Here is a 22,596-nt window from a genome sequence, read left to right as displayed (position 1 = left end):
ATTGATTCAATCCAGTTAGATTAGGCTAGGTTAAGTTAGATTAGGTTAGGTTTTCCAAATTTTTTCTATTGATGTTTTTTTTTTTACTTCTTTATTTTATTTTTAAGGAAAATATTTACAAATGAAAAATATTTCCATGGCAATATGCCGACAAGATTGGTAATATTTTCAACTTATCAGTTTCCCAAAGTAGCATGAGGTTCTATTTTCTGTCTAGCACTTATTTAGAAATTGTCTATTTTCTAGACAGAAAAATAAAATAGAAAGAGAATGGAAAGAAAATAGATGCATCAAATAGAAGTAAGAAAATGATTAAAAAACTTCTATTTTCTGCCTATGTTCCGGACAGTATATACAAGGAAAACAGACGATTTTTCGTATACATCCTGTGTTTTTTCTATCTGTTTTCTGAATTTTAAATTTCTAAGAAATAGATAAAGAAAATATTCAATTTTTCTCTATTTTCCATCAGGTTTTTGAATATGTTTCCCTAAGGAAATAGCCCTATCAGTTTTCTAGACGGAAAATAGATCCATTTTGTAGACAGGAAATAGACCTATTTTCGTGGGTAAATAGTGACACTCACTTTAAATTTTCTGTCTACTTTCCATAATGCTAGCTACTTTTTCTTTATTTTCTAAATTTTTTTCATTAATTTTTTTTTCCATAAAATATTTTCATTTTGCTACTTGGGCCCAACCAATTTGGCAGTAATTCCCCCCGTAGATTGCACCGTTTGCGGGACAAGACGCGGTGTCGAACTTTTCCACTGGGGCGTTCGGGATTGCCAAAGGGTTCCCGTCGCACGGCGGACAAGACCCGTCCCCTCGACATCCGACGGTGCAGATTTCGGCGCTGTTCGATTGGACCCCCTTGAATTTCAGCCCTGTGACGGCGAAGACCGAACCAGCCAATGGCTGCTTCCGCCGCTCCTCCTCTGAGAGCATGTACCTGGATGTCGTCACGAAAAGGGTCGAAAAGTAATCACCGCCCCATGCTACTGACGTCACGTCCGTAACTGGAATGTGTAGGGTCTGCAGTATTGAGCCGTTGTTAGTGTCCACTTGTAGCACCTGAGAAAAATGTTAATTTTTTAGTCAAAGAACGATGGAAGGGAGTAACCCTAGTAGCAGAACCATAGAAGGAAAAGATAAAGATTATGTACGAAATTTATTTTTTTAAAAATATAATGCATGCAAAGGAAAGTATTAAAAGTGAACATTTTTATGTCACAATTATAAAAAAAAGTCATAATTTTCGTGAGCTTTTCGCAAACATACTAAAAAGTCCTCTAATTCGCAAAAAGCTCAAGCAAATTATAACCTTTTTTATATAATAGTTACATAAAAATGTTCACTTTTAACACTTTCGCATGCATGCGTTATATAAAAAAATAAAAAAATTGTCTAAAAAAAAAAATTACCGTATCCAGCTTTTATCATTTTTCATATATTATGGTCAGGTCAAAACTTTGCTTTGTTTATATAAGCGTTACACATTTTTATATAAAACTACCATTTAGATAACAGATATATTTTTTTATACTTTTTTTTAGAAAAACAAAAATTTGTTCTGCTACTAGGGAATCCGGCGAAAACAACTGGATTGCATTTTCGAAAAGGAGCCAAGAGCATTACAATGTCGTTAAGATTGTGGAACTTGTTTCATGTTGCAAATGAAAAGTGACCATCTAAACAGGTCTTATCTCTACCCCCGATAAATTATGAATTCAAGACGATGATTACCTTTGTGAATTTAATTTTTTGCGATTTCAGTAATTTTTGGCGAGGAATGTAAGTTGCACAATCCTAGCAACACCGGAATTCTCTTGGTTCCTTTTTGAAAAATGCCGTCCAACTTTGAATATTAGGAGGGCAAAAGTGTAATATGTTTGGATCGAGTTTTGCAAAAAGGAACCAAGAGTCATCCAATGTCGCTAAAATGGTGCAACTTTTTTACCTTACAAATGTAAACTGATCATCTAAATAAGTTTTATCTTTACTCCCAATAAACTATAGATTCAAGATGGAAATTACCTTTGTAAAATTTTTTGGCTTGACATCAGTGATTTTATTGCAAAGAATGCAAGTTGCACAATCCTAGCAATATTGGAATGTTCTTGGTTCCTTTTTGCAGAATGCAGTCCATTTAAATACTCAAAAAATTTCTCGAAATACTGATAGTGTCACGATCAAAATTAGTGAAAGCTTACATAATCGAAGTTGGAATTAAGTTAAAATAAAATAGAAACAAGCAAATCGACCTCAGTTATTCTTGTATGCGACGGATACTAAACGAGTTTCATTATAACGCCTGGATGCTGGATACAACTATTCGCGCTCTACGGATGTGCATATTGCATACACACGAAAGAGAAGCAGGCGTTTTGACTGTGCAGGCTCCGCACCGCTACGTCCGCGGTGTGGCGCGGTGGCGCAGTATTTCCGTGCTAAGGGAAAACGCCGTATGAGCCTTCAGGTGTTGCCAAGCTTCCCTCAATAAATCTGGATTCACTGGGAAAATTGTGAAAAAAAATTTCCCAAATTTTCAGACAATTTTGTTCGCAATTTAATCGAAAACGTCTGAGAATTTCAAAGGAAGAATATGCATTAAATATCGTCAAAAATACATGTTTTATCAACGGAAATTTGGCAACTCTCGAGTGTTCATAAGACGTTCTTCCTTAGCACGGTAGAGTAGTGCAAGGATCTTCGTTTATGCACACAGTTAAACATATTTGTGTTTCAGTGGCGAGGAGTGAATTGCAATTTATCGATCGTTATGCCATTTAAACCTATGGAGAAGGATCGATAAACAGGGTGTTCGCAGCGAACGCCTTAATAATCAATTCTTTACCATCTGTTTAATGGCATAACAATCGATACATCGCAATTAATGCCACGCCACTGTTGTGTTTCTGATCACTTGGAGTTACTTGTTTACGGTCAGATTAACCCAAGGGACTCGGTTGATCGACCATCTTTGGTTAAATCGAAAGGAGCCATAGGTTATACTCTGAGACATCTGGGGATGGAATAAGTGTCCTGCTGAACTAAAATATTCTCTTGTTCCTCTCGATGTTACTTAAGAGGTTGTGACTTGTGGGTGGCTAGCGCTTTGGATAGCCATCAATGCAATGCAGGTTCAAACCAGCCATCGGCTGGTTTTTGACAAGGTTGCGCATTTTTGACCAAACATTTGGTGTATGTAATCCAAAGAAAACTAGCTGAAAAATATTAACCGCACATTTGTCTAACTTTGCATTCTACTTCCCAAATTATCAGGAAATGTCTTGCCAAAAAAAATTAATGCCTGAAATAACGGGTTTTACGCATTTTAGTGCGTATTGTATTGATATGATCCAAGAGCAAATAAAACTTGCGTTGCACGGGTGTATTAAGAGCGGATATGGCTCTTGAAATGCTGTATCTTTCCTAACATTACAATGCTGCCTTGAGCTAATTTCATCTTATCAGTTGCATTCATTCAAAGATCTCACAGATTATCACTTGAAAGTTGCATGAAGTACGTGAGAGACAAATTGAAATTTTTTGAAGTCTTGTAGACGTGGAAAGGTCTCAAAATGTGGAAGCGCAAATCGTAAAAATATGTTGAAAATGTCATAATTTTCTACGACATCTTTCAACATGAAAGTAGCCTCTTCCATCAACTATCGATGTTTCTTAGTCAGTGAGAAAAGTATGGAAAGGTTTCAGGCTGAAATCTGTAAAAGTGTGGAAAATACACGCAAAAAAAAACGACAAAATTTGTGTGAGGATGAGAAACATAGGGCAATTTTTGGGTCCTACCAAATTTTTTCATTATCTTTCCACAACTTTCAATTGACTTTCATCTATGTTAGAGGAAATTTGGAAAGGATTCGACAATTTCAGGTTGAAATCCGTAAAAACCACTAAAATCATGGAGGAGACGTGAAAAAAGCATGAGTTGTGGAGGGATGATAAAAGAAATTAAATAAAATTTCCTGGGTCCTTCCTTATTTTGCATCATCTTTCCACAACTTTTCATTGGGTCTCATCCAGTCAGAGGAAATGTGGGAATGTTTTAAAAAAGGTTTCCACAATTATAGTTTGAAATCCGTAAAAACCACTAAAATCGGCATACTCAAGAATGTTTATGCCTAAATTGAGTCGCTAATTGATTACTTTCTAGTGAACTTCAAAAATTATGCTAAATATTATTAAATGTGGATGCTAGGATTTAGGGAGTTTCCGGACTACCACTCTCTTTTTGTGCCGTAGCATCTTGATTTATTTGGCGAGGAAAGCTCTAAACTCTTAAAAGATGCCTGTCATTCTTCATATGTTGGAGCGCCTTTAATCTCGTATGATACTCTGCAACACCTCTATTGTGAAATAGTTGCTTGAGGCGCCGCCGTGGCATGCTGCGGCGCTGTGGCCGGTTGGCCAGCGCCTACAAACCTAAGTGGATACTTCAAGCATTGCGCAATGCGTGAAGTATCCCTTTAGGTTTGTAGACGCCAGTGCGCGTTTCGCGCTGGCAGCATGCCACTCCGCTCTGTGTTAGGCTCTCAGATTTAAACTCGCGGAGTCAGCAGAGGATGAAAAACAAACCTATTATACGTCGATCATATTATTTTCACTTACGTAACCAAATGTAAAACAGGCTATCCACAGGTTGTCACTACAGTCAATGGTCATACCATCCGGTGCACAACTGTTGGTTGCTTTGAAGTCGATCAAAACTTTCCTATTGCCTGAAAAAATAATACATCCCGTCCACTGAGAATGATGGCATTCTTATAGAAATAGCGATTTAGAGGGTATTGTATGAGGGCCGTCCAGAGAGTAAGTTTACCCATCTCTTAGAATAGATAGAGAACATTTGTAAAAATTTCCAAAATTTCAATATTGTCAGCTCTCTAATGCGCTATAGAGATTTAAGTTTAGCCCAATTACACCCTAAAAGTGGGATTCCTGAGGGATATGGGGATTTCTGAGACTATTTGTTGTTGCAAAAAAATTATTAAAGAAATTTACAATGAAAATAACATTGAAATGAAATCCAATTGTTTTAGATCCTGCAAGTTTTGAATGTAATCTCTGATTTTTTAGAACAATCCCAATAATTGTTCTGCACTTGGACGCTCTGCTACCCCCCTCCCCATTTTTAAGCCCTATTTTGCACACTCAAAAAGTAGGTATGACCCAGATTGTAACGCATAAACCATGAAGTGGATTACTTTTTGCAAAAAGGAACCAACAGCATTCCAACGTCGCTCAGATTTTGCAACCTTTTTTACCTTGCAAATGTAAACTGGTCTTCTAAACAAGTTTTACCTTCACCCCCAATAAACTAGGGACTAAAGACAAAAATAACTTTTGTAAATCAATTTTTTTGCATGATTGCGGTAATGTTTTGCAAAGAATAGAAGCAAAATGTAATCCAAATGTCATTCTGGCAAAATTGTTGATCTCATAAAAAAGTGTTGCAAGTACTTTCGAGCTGTTGATGGATAGAATAACTGATAGCAGCATGCTTTTGGTACTCACTAATATTCCCTGAGTTAACATCATAGTCAAAACCATACACTGTTTTATCATCCGACTCTACTATGAAGAACCGGGAATAGTCGGTGTTCCACGCCAGACCATTGTAAAATGATTTATCCTTGTCCAGATTTAACTCCAAAGTACAAGTTTGTTTTGAGTAGTGAAACAAACTAGCTTGGTTCTGTATCACTGCTACGCCACCGGGTCCCAGCTTCCCACGAGTATCTAAAAAACCAATGAAGAATACAAAATGAAAGTGCTCAATCCTTTCCGGAATAAAATCGTTTTCCTGCCAGTACGAATCAAAAAATGTAATTTATTTAAAGGTTCGAAAGAATAATTTTTAGTCATGAAGTATTGCTACCTGATACATTTGCGTGTTCGTGAATCTTGTCCATTGGCGGATCCAGCAAATTGACAACAGTGTATTTTCTCCATTTAGGCCTATGGAAATATATCGATCCTTGGAGGGGCCAGGTGCTCCGACAAGAATCGATTATTTAGTATAGATTTGAATGGAGGAAATCCGGTGTTGCCAAATTGCTGGATCCACCTCTGATCTGTCTGTCTTCGCGGGATGTTCGACGTCGCCGTCATGTTCACCGTTTACACCTTAAAAACGATGACAAAATTAAAGAACAAGAAAGAAATAAACCAAAGACGTATCAAGATTATTCAAAGACCTTCAAAGATTATTTTCTTGTGATTTCAAGGTTACAATATCAGGTGCAAACTCTGACGAACCTCAAAGACCTCATCGTAAGGGAGCCATCAAAACGTCTTGCTACCAACCACGGGAGATTCGGAGGGTATGGATTCGATCGACATAGATCGATTGAAAAGTGAAAATGTGAATCGATCGACGTGAATCGATTGAAGCAGATTCGAAATTATTTAAAAAAAAAACCGCTGTCGATTCGATAGACATGAATCGATCGAAAAATAAAAACGCGAACCAATCAACGTGATTCAGTCGACAATTAATTTAAAAAAAAAAAAAAAAAAAAAAAAAAAAAAAAAAAAAACCCGGTATCAATTCGATCGACACGGGTCGATCGAAGAAAGAAAACGTGAACCGATGGAAAAACGAAAACCGATCGACGTGACTCGACACCGATTCTACCGACAAAATTCGCTCGATTCACGGGTTTGTCGATCGACTCATAGGTTTGTCGATCGATTCACGGGTCTGTCGATCGACTCACAGATTTTTTCGATAGACTCACGGGTTTGTCGATTGATTCACGTTTTGGTTTTTCGATCGATTCATATCAACCTATTCACGTCACTCGATTCATGTCGATCGAATCCATACCATACCATCTAGCCGCTAGTACGGGTAGATGAGTTAGGATTTGTCGATCAATTCACGGTTCTCGATCGAATCAGTGTCGATCGAATCACATCATTCACATCGTTCGGTTCACATTTTGGTTTTTCGATTGATTCATGTCGATCGAATCTATACCCTCCTGGAGATTCGTTTTGAAAAAAAATGCGTAGAAGGACAGTTCACGAGCTTTGAAGACTGAATATTCTTATCATTGCGTATATTATTGCGTCATACTTCTAAAAACCACTCACCAAAAAAAATCTGTCCCTTGCAGTCGGCTTTTCCGTCACTTATTTCGGTGCCCGGAGCAGCATTTGAGTCGAAGCGGCCGAGGATGGTGAAGTCAGGCCGGGTGTTATTACGACCATCCCAATACATCTTCGTCAGGTATGGTCCTAACGCGGCTAGGTACTGATTTGTGGCATTTTTAATGGGCACTATCGGACCTGCCACTAATTCTGGAAACAAGTGCGCACCGTACAAGATTAGCATCTCAATTGAACCGATTATTTCCCAAATAACGTAAGCACCAAAATTGCGAAGGCGAGAAAAACAAGAAAACCCGTTTTATTCACTTTGTTGACAATCTTCGAATTCCAAAAAATATGTCTCTGTCGAAGACAAGTAGTCTAATGAGGCATTTTGTGAAATGCCTAAGCAGACAGTCAAATATTCTTACTTAGATTGAAATTTTGATTTTTTACCCTAATTTTAAACAAAATAATTCGTTGCTTCAGTAAGGAAGAATGGAGATGTTGCCAATTTGCTGGATCCGCCAATGTCGCCCGGACAAAAGTACGGAACTACATTTCAACATATATCATTTCTTGAAGTTTTCACAGAGTTTTCTTCGCACAGGGAAGAAAATCTCGGTACTATTTAGGAGATGACTTTGAGTAGTTTACCATTTAAAAAATAAAATATGACGGGAAGTTTTCAACGTCGCAAACCGAGCTGCGTCGGCTGGTAGATTCACCGTCGATATTGAGGTTTTTAATTAGAGACTGCTCACCACTGAAAGGCGTTCCGGAAATCTGTGGGCTCCATTTTCCTCCACGTTTTTTGACCTGACTCAAAGATGAAATCCTCCAATTTCCAGAGTTGTCTACAAAGTCTTTACTCACCCAAATTTTTCTCCTCGCCATCTCAAGAGGCAACTCGTAAACTTCGTGGCATTAGATTTTCTCTCATTTCAATCTTATTTTCCTTTTTCTTCCATTTATTTTTCTCTCCCTCTCCCTAATTTTTCTTTCTCCTCTCATTCACTGTTATAAATTTCGGGGTGATATTCTGTGCCGGAGTGTAAATAGCGCCCAATAACCCCAAGTGACATGAATGCGGAGCGACAGAGGCGGATCCAGCAATTTAGCAACATCGGATTTTCTACATTTAGACCTATGCTAAATAATCGATTCTTGTTGGCGCACCTGGCCCCTCCAAGAATCGATACATTACCATAGGTTTAAATGGAGGAATGACAATGTTGCCAATTCGTTGGATCCGCCAATGCGGAGCGGAATCTATTCTCCTTACGGCGTAACTTACACTATTACGGGGTGGAAACTACTCTTTTTGCGGAGAGTCTTACGCTTTTATGGTGCTAATTTCACTTCGCATTCATATCACACTGGGGTTTTGGGCGCTATATAGACTCTGCCACAGAATGTCACTCCTCAATTTTTAACAGTGTTGTAGCACCCTTGTTGTGATGACTCTTGCTTCAGGTTTTCCTTATGCACCGCCTTCAATCCGGTAACAAACTTAATAAACCGTAATATTCCTCAATACACATATTAATCACGGAGAAAAAAACTTCGTGCGTGGGACCTGAAGTTTAGGTCATATGGATCTCTGAAGTTTTCGGATTGAGCATTCGAACACTTAAGGTCCAGCTGCTGAGGTTTGGATCACACATCTGAAACTTCAGTTCTTACGTCTGAAGTACCTCGGTTTTCACATCCGAAGAACGTCGGTTCTCACATCCGAAAAACTTTGGTTCTCACATCTGAAGTATTTCCGATGTAAGAACTGAAGTTTCAGATGGGTGACCTCGACAGCTAAACCTTAAGTGTTCAGATGCTCAATCTGAAAACTTCAGAGATCCATATGACCTAAACTTTGGGTCTCACGCACGCGGTTTTTTTCTCCGTGCTGAATTTCAAATATAAAGATTAAAAATTGCTAAAAATTACCTAGGCAACATGTACAGTGGGTCTCTTTACTAGGGAGGTTATAGATGCAAAATTTATTCCCAAACAAGTCGATGAAAATGAGGTTTTGGCTGTAGCTGTCGTAATGGGGAGACTCCGCGTGACAGACCTGCCCTGTTACAGCCTCGATTTTTACATCCCCCTCTGATGCGACTGATAGAGACAGGAGGGGTAGTAGCCAAGCCCTGGCTCTGAAAATGGCAAAAATAATCATGTAACTTCTCGCAAGTTTCGGTGGGAGCTGAAAAGGTTCACAATATCGGTTTGCGGTGAATTTTTGACGTGAAAATTCAGTGAAAGAAGAACGAGCATGCCAAATTCAGCGAAAGTTGAGAGCCAAGAGCGAGGTTATGATTATGGACTTCCTTCGGGGGGGGGGGGGGGATTCTGATTGCAAAAGGGACAAAATTTTGAAAAATATCCAAATGAAATTACCGAAGACGAGCTTCAGCGAACACGAATAAAAATACAGGGTGATCCAGGGTCAAACGGCCAGACTGCAGGAGCGTGTTCTATGGGTTACATTAAGGCTTTTTTGTTGTATCAAGATTTTTCCAAAAATGCCCCCAGTCGAAGCTACGGACTCCCCCCCCCCCCTCCAAAAAAAGATATAAAACTTTCGGAAAGTTAATCGTTTTTCCTAAATTTTTACAACGGTTGTAAACCAAATCTCATGAAAATGTGTACTCCCTTGTACTTTTATGCCCTGAATTCACACATGATCTAAAAAAGAAAAAAATTGAAATCTCAATTTGAAGAGGGGGTTTGGGGGGTTTTTTGGCTCCCGCGGTCTGGTCGTTTATCCCTGGATCACCCTGTATACTGCCGTGCTAAAGAAAAACGCCGTATGAACATTAGAGAGTTGCCAAATTTCCTGCGATAAAATGTTTATTTTTGAGGAAAGTTATATGAATATTTTTCTGATAAATTTTCAAGAACTTCCAGTCAAATTGCAAACAAAATTACCCGAAAAATTGGAAGAGGAATGTTTACAAATTTTTCCGAAAATTCGTGATGTAGCAAAGGAAATTTGACAACGTCTGAAGGTTCATACAGTGTTCCTCCTTAGCGTGATAGTATAGGAAAGGGGTTTACAGGCATTCGCAGAGGCGTGAATGCATCACACTCTCCCTTTGAAATTTATACAGGGTGGGCCAGAAGTTCCAGGACGGTCGGCTAACTTTTGAACGGTTCGAGATAGAAAAATGAAACTTTGGGAATGTTCCTATCTCAAAGGGGACCATCTTATGGGGAGTCAAAATTTTGGTCCCCCCTAAGGGAGGGGGCGGGGGGCCCCCAACTTTTTTTTTTCAAATGGCAACCCCTATCTTGCGATACCTCATTCGAAAGACCATAAAAAACTAAGAATTTTGGCGCAAACCGCAGATCAATATCTTAATTTTTGACCGAGTTATGATATGATCAAAGGTCAAATTTGACCTATTTTCAAAAAATCACAACTCCGGTTCAAATTATCGTAAAGAAAAAAATAAAACGGGAAAATTTACTAAATTGTGTTCGCTTTTTTGTAAAAATTGCAGAAATCACTTCGAACTAATTTTAAGGGGGGGTTCGGACCCCCAAATACGTCAATTCAAAGGTCATTCAATTTTCCCGCGAAATAAGCCAATTTCCCCTAGATTTGCCTCCACATTATCTCAGTAAGGTCAAAATCAGTTCAACATTACGTTGGGCAAGTCCCCAAATTTCAGGAAAAGTTAAAAAAAACGCAATTTAAACGGTCAAATTTAATTACCTTAAATTGCGTTATTTTAACTTTTCCCGAAATTTGGGGACTTGCCCAACGTAATGTTGAACTGATTTTGACCTTACTGAGATAATGTGGAGGCAAATCTAGGGGAAATTGGCTTATTTCGCGAGAAAATTGAATGACCTTTGAATTGACGTATTTGGGGGTCCGAACCCCCCCTTAAAATTAGTTCGAAGTGATTTCTGCAATTTTTACAAAAAAGCGAACACAATTTAGTAAATTTTCCCGTTTTATTTTTTTCTTTACGATAATTTGAACCGGAGTTGTGATTTTTTGAAAATAGGTCAAATTTGACCTTTGACCTATCATAACTCGGTCAAAAATTAAGATATTGATCTGCGGTTTGCGCCAAAATTCTTAGTTTTTTATGGTCTTTCGAATGAGGTATCGCAAGATAGGGGTTGCCATTTGAAAAAAAAAAGTTGGGGGCCCCCCGCCCCCTCCCTTAGGGGGGACCAAAATTTTGACTCCCCCATAAGATGGTCCCCTTTGAGATAGGAACATTCCCAAAGTTTCATTTTTCTATCTCGAACCGTTCAAAAGTTAGCCGACCGTCCTGGAACTTCTGGCCCACCCTGTATGATACTACAGTACTCCCGGGAGAGGATTCCTTAGAAAAAATATCATTTTACTAAAACTCACAGAATAGCACGCATGATCAGAGTCATTAAGTTCGACGCAGGGAGAAGGGCACTGACACAAAATATATTAGTTTCCCGGAAAACGCCAATCACCCAGCCCCTCTGAAAAATTAACGTCCACGTCCAAATTGATAACTAAAGTTCAGCCTCTTTGGCTGGGCTCATTGCACTGAAAAATTAATACAGTGTCACTTTTAGAATAGGATGAATGTATTGAAGGACTTGGTGGCAAGGATCAAGTGACCAAACTTATTTTTTGCCTACAATTAGAATAGCGTCTCTTGATGTAGAATAGGAGAAATTGGTTGCTTCAGTAAAACATCCGGAGAACATTATGTCACTATGCAAATTATTTTCAAGTTTTCCCTGTTTTTGACTTAATATTTTCATATCTGACCCACTTTCTGATAAGAGGCTCTGTCTAACAAGTAGCCAAGGTCTAAACTGAATTGTTATAACATTAGCTATTATCACTCAAAAAATTCAGGTGCAACACAATGTACAATGTCGTTTTGTCGGAGTGATAGTTTAGTTACGAACCAGGTTCGGTTACACGATGCAGTTTTTAAACTTTTTACATTTCTTTTCTGGCAACGCGACCATAATTTTTTTTTAATATTTTCAACATATTTCACTCTAAGCTGAACTTTATAATGTATCGGCATAAAAGTCTTTTTTTTAAAAAAAATAAAAATAATAAAAAAAAATCCGATTGACTTCTCCAGTCTTGTCCGATTCAGAATCTTTTTATTTCTTCCATTTTATTTCTTAATTTTTTTTTGTTTCATTTTTTTATTATGTTTTTGATCCCTGCCAATCCATCTAATTAAATCTTTGTTCTTGTATTATATTGGTAGATAACCAAGTGCAGTGTAAGCCTTTTATAACAATAACAGGATTCGCAGATTTTTAAACATTTTTGAGGTAACTAAAAAAGCAATTGAAAATTTGAAACGATCATCGGTGCGGGACTCCATCATCCCATAAACAGACAAATGCCCCTCATCCAGACGACACCAACAATCGTTGGTTACAGGACTTTTGGTCCAATTTTTTTTGTCCATAAATTTTTTCGTCCAATTTATTTTGTCCACGACTTTTTGTCCTTGAAATCTGGTCCAAGTTAAATTCGTCCTGGTAAATAGTTAGTCCTACGCATTTGTTCGTCCAGTGGTATTAGGTCACATTTCTGTGGTCCAGTAAGGTAAAAAAGTTATGTCCAAAACTCACGTCCAATGAGGCCGTTTCAGCTATTTCCTTTCAGCTTTCAGCTACTTTCAGTCATCGTCTGAGTCTTCTTCGTCCGAGTCCGGTGGATCTGCGCGTGGCGTGTGCAACTTGAGGTGGTACGCACATGCTCGGAGGTACTTCTTAAGTGAGTTCGTGTCCTTGTAATGTTGGTAATTTCGGACGATGTTGGCAATCATTGCCTGATTGGTAGTGTACTTCTTGCTCACCGGTGGTTTAAAGCGGCGATGACCCCCCCCGAGCCTGTGTTAACGTACGCTCTGTGTCCTGTTGAACCTTTTTAAAAGCGTCAATGAGCTTCCAAATGTTAGCATGATGCGTGCCGACGATTTGGTTGAATTTTGAGTGAAAGCCCTCAACTGCGTTGTTTGTTCTAATACGATCTGCCAAAACTAAGTTGTAGACGTTCCATGTTTCGGGAGGGAACAGGGGAGGTACCGCACGTCTTCTTCCCCGAGCTGGTTTGCCACGCACGTACGTGTGGTCAACGTACGTCGCAAATTCGGTTAAAGCGTCGTCTATTTCCTCATAGAGAAAAATGAAAGTTTCCACCAAATCTGCAGGAGGGATGAACGGCAGATTGATTCACACGCCACGCGCAGATCCACCGGACTCGGACGAAGAAGACTCAGACGATGACTGAAAGTAGCTGAAAGCTGAAAGGAAGTAGCTGAAACGGCCTCATTGGACGTGAGTTTTGGACATAACTTTTTACCTTACTGGACCACAGAAATGTGACCTAATACCACTGGACGAACAAATGCGTAGGACTAACTATTTACCAGGACGAATTTAACTTGGACCAGATTTCAAGGACAAAAAGTCGTGGACAAAATAAATTGGACGAAAAAATTTGTGGACAAAAAAAAATTGGACCAAAAGTCCTATAACCCAATCGTTTACATGAGAGATAAATTGCATCATGTGAATTTGAAGGCGTTTTTAAACGATAATGAATGAGGATCCAAATAAATTTTCTCGAGCAGTACAGCTACAGCCAATTGCATGGACTTTAAATCGAAGAAAGACTGATCAGTAGGTAGGTGTCATTACCAATTCTGTCGTGCTATGGAAAACGCTGTATGAGCATTCTGCTGTTGTCAAATTTCTCCCGACAAAATATTTATTTTTGAGGAAAGTTATAATTATTTTTCCTTGAAATTTTCAGACTTTTTAGATCAAATTGAGAACGGAATTCTCCGTAAAATTGTAAGATAAATATTCATAATCTGTCCTGAAAATGTGCGATTTGTCAAAGGACATTTGACAACTTTCGGAGGCTCATACGGCGTTTTTCCGTAACACGGCAGAATTGTTGTCAGGTACTTTTTACAAGGCCACATTAGGGTGCGTCAAAAAAAATGAAAGTCTGAAATGTTCCGCTCCCCAGGCGGCAATCGATGACGTTTGGTAAAAAAACATGTTTGCCAAAATTTGGGCCAATTTCAACCATTTTAAATGGTGCCAAAGGTCAATTTTGTGATGAAATTATGATATTTTGGTTTAGACCTCGATTTCGTACAAAAAACTCGATTTTACGCTGAAATCGTGCGTTTACGAGAAAAATGCCAAAGAACTCGACTTGTAGAGGATGAAATTTTACACTAGGGGACGTCTTTGTAACCGATAAAAATCAAATTGAACTAGAAAAACTCAACTCGGTATTTATTTTTTTGGTCCTCAGAATTTCCGAGGTCTTACAAAGTAGAGGTTTAAAAGACTAATTTTTCACGAAAATAAGTCGAAAGAGGGTATAAATGAACTGTAGGCAAGTGTTGAGGATGCAAATGTCATCAGAACTTCCTCAGTTTCAAAAAAAGTTCCAACTAATTTTGCACAATCCTCCAAAAAGTGTACGGCTCGAGAAGCAGGATCGTGCTATAATAGTAAGGGGAAAGTGCGGTTTGACCGGGAAAAATTGCGTAACAAACTTTCCCTATGTAATCGTCATCAGTAGGTCCCCCTGAACAACTTCCTAAAAGTTAAAAATGGCCCGACCCCGGAACACCCCTCAGAAAAGTTAAAATTGAAAATGGCGGCCGTAATAAGAGGGTCCGGGAAATCGGTATTTTAAAATGCTCATTCTGTCTCATCATGTTAGGTATCATTTCCTATGTAATTTTGGTCGTAGATTTCATAAATGAATTCCGCAAGGCCCCTTCTGAGCTTACGTTTCTCTCGGTAGTCGTATGTTTCCTTTAATTTCCTTTATTAAATACGTTTATAACATCAAATTTAAGTTTCTTGGCCATAAATACATGAAAATAAAGACACTTCACTTTCCTTGTTCCTTCGGTGAATATTTAAAAAAATGCAACCTCCTGCCTTTCACATTTGGCCGCCATCTTTGATTTGGAGCGCCTTCTTTGGCCGGAGGACCTTGTGGAATTCCTTTATGAAATTTACGACCAAAATTACATAGGAAATGATACCTAACATGATGAGACAGAATGAGCATTTTAAAATACCGATTTCCCGGACCCTCTTATTACGGCCGCCATTTTCAATTTTAACTTTTCTGAGGGGTGTTCCGGGGTCGGGCCATTTTTAACTTTTAGGAAGTTGTTCAGGGGGACCTACTGATGACGATTACATAGGGAAAGTTTGTTACGCAATTTTTCCCGGTCAAACCGCACTTTCCCCTTACTATTATAGCACGATCCTGCTTCTCGAGCCGTACACTTTTTGGAGGATTGTGCAAAATAGTTGGAACTTTTTTTGAAACTGAGGAAGTTCTGATGACATTTGCATCCTCAACACTTGCCTACAGTTCATTTATACCCTCTTTCGACTTATTTTCGTGAAAAATTAGTCTTTTAAACCTCTACTTTGTAAGACCTCGGAAATTCTGAGGACCAAAAAAATAAATACCGAGTTGAGTTTTTCTAGTTCAATTTGATTTTTATCGGTTACAAAGACGTCCCCTAGTGTAAAATTTCATCCTCTACAAGTCGAGTTCTTTGGCATTTTTCTCGTAAACGCACGATTTCAGCGTAAAATCGAGTTTTTTGTACGAAATCGAGGTCTAAACCAAAATATCATAATTTCATCACAAAATTGACCTTTGGCACCATTTAAAATGGTTGAAATTGGCCCAAATTTTGGCAAACATGTTTTTTTACCAAACGTCATCGATTGCCGCCTGGGGAGCGGAACATTTCAGACTTTCATTTTTTTTGACGCACCCTAGGCCACATCCGTAATCATTCCTGATTCTAGGAGTGTGCACAGTTTTTGGCTTTTTAATAATAAAAATTGCAAGCATAAACTGTCCATAATTTTTTATGTAAACTTCATTGACGGCCTATATCTATTAATTTACAATTACATTGTATCATTTTGGTTGTGTGACACTTTGAAAGTTTGCATTTGATATAGACCAAGTTTGACGGAAACACACAAAATTTTGCACCAAGTTGAAACTGCTATACAGGATGATCCAGGGTTTAACGGCCAGACTGCCAGACGAGCCAAAACACCCCCGAACTCTCTCTTTAAATTAAGATTTCGATTTTTTCAGATTATTAATGAATTTAGGGCATAAAAGTACAGGGAAGTACACATTTTCATGAGATTTGGCTCAAAACCGTCGCCAAAATTCAGGAAAAACTATTTTCTTTTCAAAATTTTGGGATGACCGTAGCTGCGGCTGGGGGCACTTTTGAAAACAACCTTATACACCTTAAAAGTCTTATTTTGACCAATATACCACGCTCCTGCAGTCCAGACGTTTAATTCTGAATCACTCTGTAGAGAAGTTTGAAGTTTTCTACGTGCAGAAGACTCAATGTTAAGGTGATTCGATGGACGCCATATTTCTTGTCAGAACGACATGCGATGTATCGCATCGATTGGTTCCATTTTTGGGCTTCTCGTAATTTTTCTCGAATTTTGAGATCGCAATTCTGTTCTCAGGAGACCAAAGAATTCACTTACCAATTTCGATAAACAAATTCAACGTAGTAAAGGTGTGGTTTTTTCAAAGGAAAATTATCGCATTCGAGTGCAGTTTCGATATCAGCATCGAATGCCGTATTTTTCCTCTAAAAAAACCACGCCTTCATGACGTTGAATTAGTTTGTCAAATTCGGTAAATGAATTCTTTAGTCTCCTGACAACGGAATTGCGACCCCAAAATTCGAAAAAAGCGACGAGTAACTGAAAAAATTGAACCAATCGATGCGATTTATCGCATGTCGTTCTGAAACAAAATATGGTGTCCATCGAATCACCTTAACCGTTAATGAAGATGTTGCATGTGTGAGGGATTTGCGATTTGACCATTGATTCTTATGTAAAAGTTCGCAAGAAACACGATGGTGCCACTGGTTTTCTCTGAAATTAACTCCCAAGCTCAAAAAAAGCTCTCAAGTTAAGGACATAATGGAGGGGATATCCCACGCTATCCTGAGAGTCCACCTCTACATCAAGACAACTTTCTATGCAAAGATATGGAGCAAATACATTGACGGGGCTGCCACTTTATTCGGGGACTCCACAACTGAAAACACGGCAACCCTGCTAATGTAATTGCTCCCTATCTTTGCACGGAGAGTTTGTCTTGATGTAGAGGTGGACTCTTAGGATAGCGTGGGATATCCCCTCCATTTTGGCCTCAACTTGAGAGCTTTTTTTGAGCTTGGGAGTTGATTTCAGAGAAAACCAGTGGCACCATCGTGTTTCTCGCGAACTTTAATATAAGAATCGAGAGTCAAATCGCAAATTCCGCACACATGCAACATCTACATTGACCTTAATCCCGGCAGTAATTTTCCGTGGAGGTTAAAACATTTGCGGGGCAAGTTCCAGTATCAAACTCGTCCGGTGGGGTATTGGGGATTTCAGTTGCGTTATCGCCGCAATCAGGGCATGATAATTCATCCCCTAGACATCCGACGGTGCAGATATCGGCGCTGTTCGCCGGAACACCTTTGTATCCAGCCCTGTGACAGCGAAGACCGAACCAGCCAATGGCTGTTCTCGTCGCTCTTTCTCCGAGAGCCCGCACTTGGATGTCGTGACGAAGAGGGTTGTCAAGTCCTTGTCACCCCATGTGACGGATGTTATGTCTGTCACTGGCATATGCAGGGTCTGGAGTATGGAGCCCGACTCGGTGCTCACTTGTACTACCTGCAAACCAGGTGAACTTTCAGAATGAATCGAAGAAAAGATTGCTAGTGGTCACACTGGAAAAAATATTTCAACTTTTTTTTTTCTTCTTGGAGGATGACAATACTTCCTCTCTACCCTAGGGGAGCGAGAAAGTAAAAACACATCTAGAGTCCACACTCTTAAAAACATCGACAAGAAAAAATACTCTTGATTCAATCGGATTTAAGCTTAAATCAAGAACCAAGCCTCTTAATTTGAGCGGAATTCCTTTTGATTGAAGCAAAAATCTGATTGAATCAAGAGTATATTTTCTTGTCAATGTTTTCAAGAATCCGGACTCTAGATCCAATGTGGTTTTTTTCCAGTGTAGTGGTTACTACTGCCGTGCTAAGAAAGAACGCCGTATGAACATTCGAGATTTGTCAAATTCCCGAGAATTCTTCGAGATTTGTTTTGTTTGTTTATTTCAGAAGAAAGTTATGAATATTTAGCCTTGAACATTTCAGACTATTTAGATTAAATTTAGAACTAAATTATCGGAAAGATTGGAGTGAAAATATTCATAAGTTTTCCAGAAAATTAAAGTTTTATCAAAGAAAATCCGTGCAGATTCAACTCACCATTAGCAGATTTTATAGTTAAAAAAGCGTCGTTTTGCTGTCGTTAAGGTTAAGTTAAAAAAACGATAACCAACCAACGTTTTTCTAACCCAAAAAATTTGACTTTCAGTTAAATCTATATAGATTCAACACAAAAAACCAATTTTCGTCGACAAAAAACGACGCTTAAAGTCAAAATAATATCTCAAGAGAACACATTTTCAGGGCTTTCCTAGCAGAGAAATCACGGTAGTTCTCAAGAAATTATGTTGATTAGTTTTCTGAAGAAAAAATGAAGTATGCCAGGAAGTCTGCGAAGTCGCAAACTGAGGTACGTGGTTTCGCACTTCAGCAAAATAGTAACCGCTAACATTCTTTTGTTTGCCATTTAAGAGAGGTTTTTTAGACGTAAACTAACATTAAAAAAAAGTACAGTAGATTCCTCAGTATAGACGTATACTATTTTTGAGAAAGTGATACTGGCGTCTGAAGGTAATCAAACTCCTAGGAAGTCTTAAATGAAGTACGGTTAATTGGATCCTAGTATCGTAAATGCTACCAACAAGTCTTCAGTTACTTGTCCTATTCATATTATGGATTAAAGCTCAGCAAAATCAACAAGAGACATTTTTCAGTTGTGAGACGCACAGGTATAGATTTTTACAACTATCGTGTCACCAACGATCAAAAATAAATTCTACTTACAGAACCAAACGAAAAACAGGCTATCCATAAGTTGTTACTACAGTCTATGGTCATTCCATCCGGTTGACAACTATTGCTTGCTTTGAAATCGACCAAAACTTCCCTGTTGCCTGAAAAAGCAAAACAAGCAGTCAGGAATTTTGGATGGAAATCCGGATTCTTTTGATAAGAAATAATGAGGTTAAATTTCCAAATTGTGTCTTTTTGTTAAGTGAGATTACCCAAAATTAGTGAGATCATCCACATTTCATGCCAGCATAAACTTTCGTCCCCACGAGGGGTTGTAGGACATTTCGACAACGATTTTTTGTCCACTTAACTGTTTTTTCTAGTATTTTACGTCCACGCGTTTTTTCGGCAGGGGAGTTTTGGTCCACTTACCAGACCCAAAGTTAATAAGTCCAAATGTGAATACATGTAAGTCCTAGTATCTGTATTCAATAACGTTTAGAATGACTTTGAACTTCATTAGAGGACAAAATGACTTGATTCAAGCAGAAATAAGCTCGAATTTACCTCCGAGAGAATTTTCTCATGAATCAATAAAGAAAATAATGCTTGTTTAGAGAAGAAAAGATGCTTACATAAAAAGAAAAGTCCCTTACATTAAACAGAAACCCGCTTTCATTCAACTTCTTTCTTCTTGATTTAAAATCAAATCTTCTTGACTGCATCCTCAAGAATGTTTCTGCCTAAATTGAGTCACTTTCTCCTCTAATGACATTAAAAAATTATGCTAAACGTCATTAAATACGATGCTATCACTTACTGAGTTTTTGGATTACCGCTCTCTTTTTGTGCCGGGATGTCTTGCTTTATTTTGCGAGGAAAGCTCCGTACTCTTAAGGGATGCCTGTCATCCTTAACATGCTGGAGCGCCTTCAATTTCGTATGATACTGTGCAACACCTCTGTTGTGAAATAGTTGCTTATGGCGCCGTGGCTCGCTGCGGTGAGAGAGCGGTCGACGCGCAATGTGCATTGGCGCCTACAAACCTAAGTGGATACTTCAAGCATTGCGCAATGCGTGAAGTATCCACTTAGGTTTGTAGGCCGCTTCGCTCTGTGTTTGGCTTTAATATTTAAACTCGCGGAGTCAGCATTTTTCAACTCGTGATTTTGAAATTTTTGCACACTCTGCGTGGATTATTCTCATTTAAATCGATGGAAGAAATATGTAAAGGAAAATATAATGTGCGTGTTGTAAATATTAAGGTGGCTCCGTGTGAAATTTAATGACTTCCAAAGCACTTTAATTTTTTCTTTTATATTTTGTGCGTTTACTGTGCTGCAGCGTGGTGCACGTGCAACCAAACGCTTAAAATTGGACGCATTTGACTCTAAAAGGTCGATGTAAAAATACCAATGATCGCGTGCTTCTTGGTTTTTTCCCCTCTTTTATTAATTTTTGTACAGTTGCTTTCAACACCACAACGGCTAAATGATATTAATATCGATGCCATCTCTTAGAAAGAACTTGCCACGTTTTAAAAATTTATATGTTTTTAAAATGAAGTAATATTTTCATAAAAAAATAAAACAAAACAAAAAAAGTGTATATAAAGTTTACTTCATATCGAAAATTTTAAGGATGGGTAAAAAACCAATTATCCACCGATGACAATTTGAAAATATGAATCAAAAGGAGGAGGTGAAATTTCATTAAAAACTTTTCTTTTGGGAAAACCGGTCATTCAACATACTTGTCACAGTAGAGTTCACTCACTAATACTTCCTAAGTTAGCATCATAGTCAAAACTGTACACTCTCTTTTCATCAGTTTCCACCATGAAGAACCGAGTATAGGCTGTGTTCCATGCAAGGCCATTGTAAAATGATTTATCCTTGTCCAGGATTTTCTCCAAAGAGCAGGTTCGTTTTGAGTAGCGAAACAAGCTAGCTTGGTCTCTTATCACCGGTATGCCGCCGGCTTTTAACTTCCCACGAGTGTCTGGCAAACCGATAAAAAAACAAAAGCAAAGGTAATTTTGGTTACTATCTTGATTTGAGTAAAATGATAATAGGCATAAAATACAATACTGATACATGGATGCGATCACTCTTCATGACGGTGATTCGATTCTTTGGCACGGCCCTGTCATTCATGAAGTCAAAGGCAATTTCATTGGCTGCTATTGTCCATTACAATGAACATTTCATATATTGGGCTATCCACTGGCCCGTTTTTCATTGCAGAGGACTTAAATTTTTTTAAAAAAATTAGCTTAGTTAGAATTGGCACTTAGAAAAATTTTTGAGGTCCTCTGAAAACTTGGCAGTGGACGGGGTAAGAAACATGTATCAAAATGGACCACTAGAGAAGGTACGAATTTAAGCATTCTGATACATGATTTCTGATCAGAATTTCACGTAGAACACGATTCGCGCAACGAAAATTATTGAAACCAACTCCTAACGAAGATATTAACGTTATTATATCACACTGGTTACGAGGAATTTGAACTGCCCGCTCACAAGAAACTCAAAGCTCTACGTGAGTCCAATCACGCACTACAACAGTTTCAGCAAGCCTCTCTATCGAGCAATGTTCATTTCCCACCATAAGCTGTTTAAACTATGAGCCATTGCTATAGCTGAGCCAAAGCGTCAAAATCGAGCTTGCCAGATTTTTATATCACAGAGACTGCCATGATAACGTTTAGCGCGCGATGTGAATCACGTAGAGCATGAGTTTTCATGAGCGGATGGTTTGAATTCACGCATCAGGAATCATTAAATATCTTCGTAAGGAGTGAATTCCGATCATTTTTGCTGTGCGCATCGTTTTTTTACGTGAAATTTTGGCTCAGCAACACGTATCAGAATGCTGAAATTCGTACCTTGTCCAGTGGTCCATATTCGTACCTTGTCTTTCCACCGACCAAGGTAGATTCACTTGAACTGCTTTTTAAACACAGTTACCCAGTATTCATGTTTTAGAAGCAGAATGTTATTTTCATTAGGAGCATTATACGTTTCAAAAAGGACTCACTCACGAATAATTGTCCTTTGCAGTCAACTTTCCCGTCGCTTAGTTCGGTTCCAGGTGCAGCATCCGAATCGAAGCGGCCGATGATAACGAAGTCTGGCCGGGAGTTATTGCGACCATCCCAATACATCCTCGTGAGATACGGCCCCACCGCGGCTAAGTACTCATTTGTTGTATTTTGGATAGGAAATATCGGACCTGATACTGATTCTGAGAAAATAAGCGTTGCTTATATGGACCGCGTTATGCAGTAAGGAACCAAGCCACATCAGCTATTGTCAAATTTAATTTTTTACATGAAAACGGTTGTGCGGATTTTTGTGCAAATTTCAGTGAATGAAGATGTTGCATGTGTAAGGAATTTGCGATTTGACTGATGATTCTAGTGTAAACGTTCACGAGAAAAACGATGGTGCCACTGGTTTTCTCTGAAATCAACTCCAAACTCAAAAAAA

General features: G+C 38.6%; 2 protein-coding genes across 2 annotated transcripts; both read right to left on the bottom strand.

The window, feature by feature from the left end:
• Window positions 1-20: 20 nt before the first annotated feature.
• Window positions 21-9,256, bottom strand: LOC109034181 (regucalcin). Its single transcript, XM_072304031.1, has 5 exons — window positions 9,060-9,256; window positions 7,119-7,325; window positions 5,535-5,759; window positions 4,629-4,738; window positions 21-1,073 (listed from the first exon to the last, which is right to left on the bottom strand). Exons 2-5 carry the CDS (start codon window positions 7,243-7,245, stop codon window positions 678-680), a joined length of 858 nt encoding a protein of 285 aa, XP_072160132.1. The 5' UTR covers window positions 7,246-7,325; window positions 9,060-9,256; the 3' UTR covers window positions 21-677.
• An 8,365-nt stretch (window positions 9,257-17,621) lies between these two features.
• Window positions 17,622-22,271, bottom strand: LOC109034190 (regucalcin-like). The gene is made up of 4 exons (XM_072304748.1): window positions 22,145-22,271; window positions 20,879-21,103; window positions 19,154-19,263; window positions 17,622-17,867 (listed from the first exon to the last, which is right to left on the bottom strand). The coding sequence occupies exons 1-4, from the start codon at window positions 22,269-22,271 to the stop codon at window positions 17,622-17,624; spliced, it is 708 nt and encodes a 235-aa protein (XP_072160849.1).
• Between the last annotated feature and the right edge of the window lie 325 nt (window positions 22,272-22,596).

Source organism: Bemisia tabaci, chromosome 9, assembly GCF_918797505.1.
Source record: "Bemisia tabaci chromosome 9, PGI_BMITA_v3".
NCBI classification, from domain to species: domain Eukaryota; kingdom Metazoa; phylum Arthropoda; class Insecta; order Hemiptera; family Aleyrodidae; genus Bemisia; species Bemisia tabaci.
This window is presented reverse-complemented; position numbering and strand designations above follow the sequence as displayed.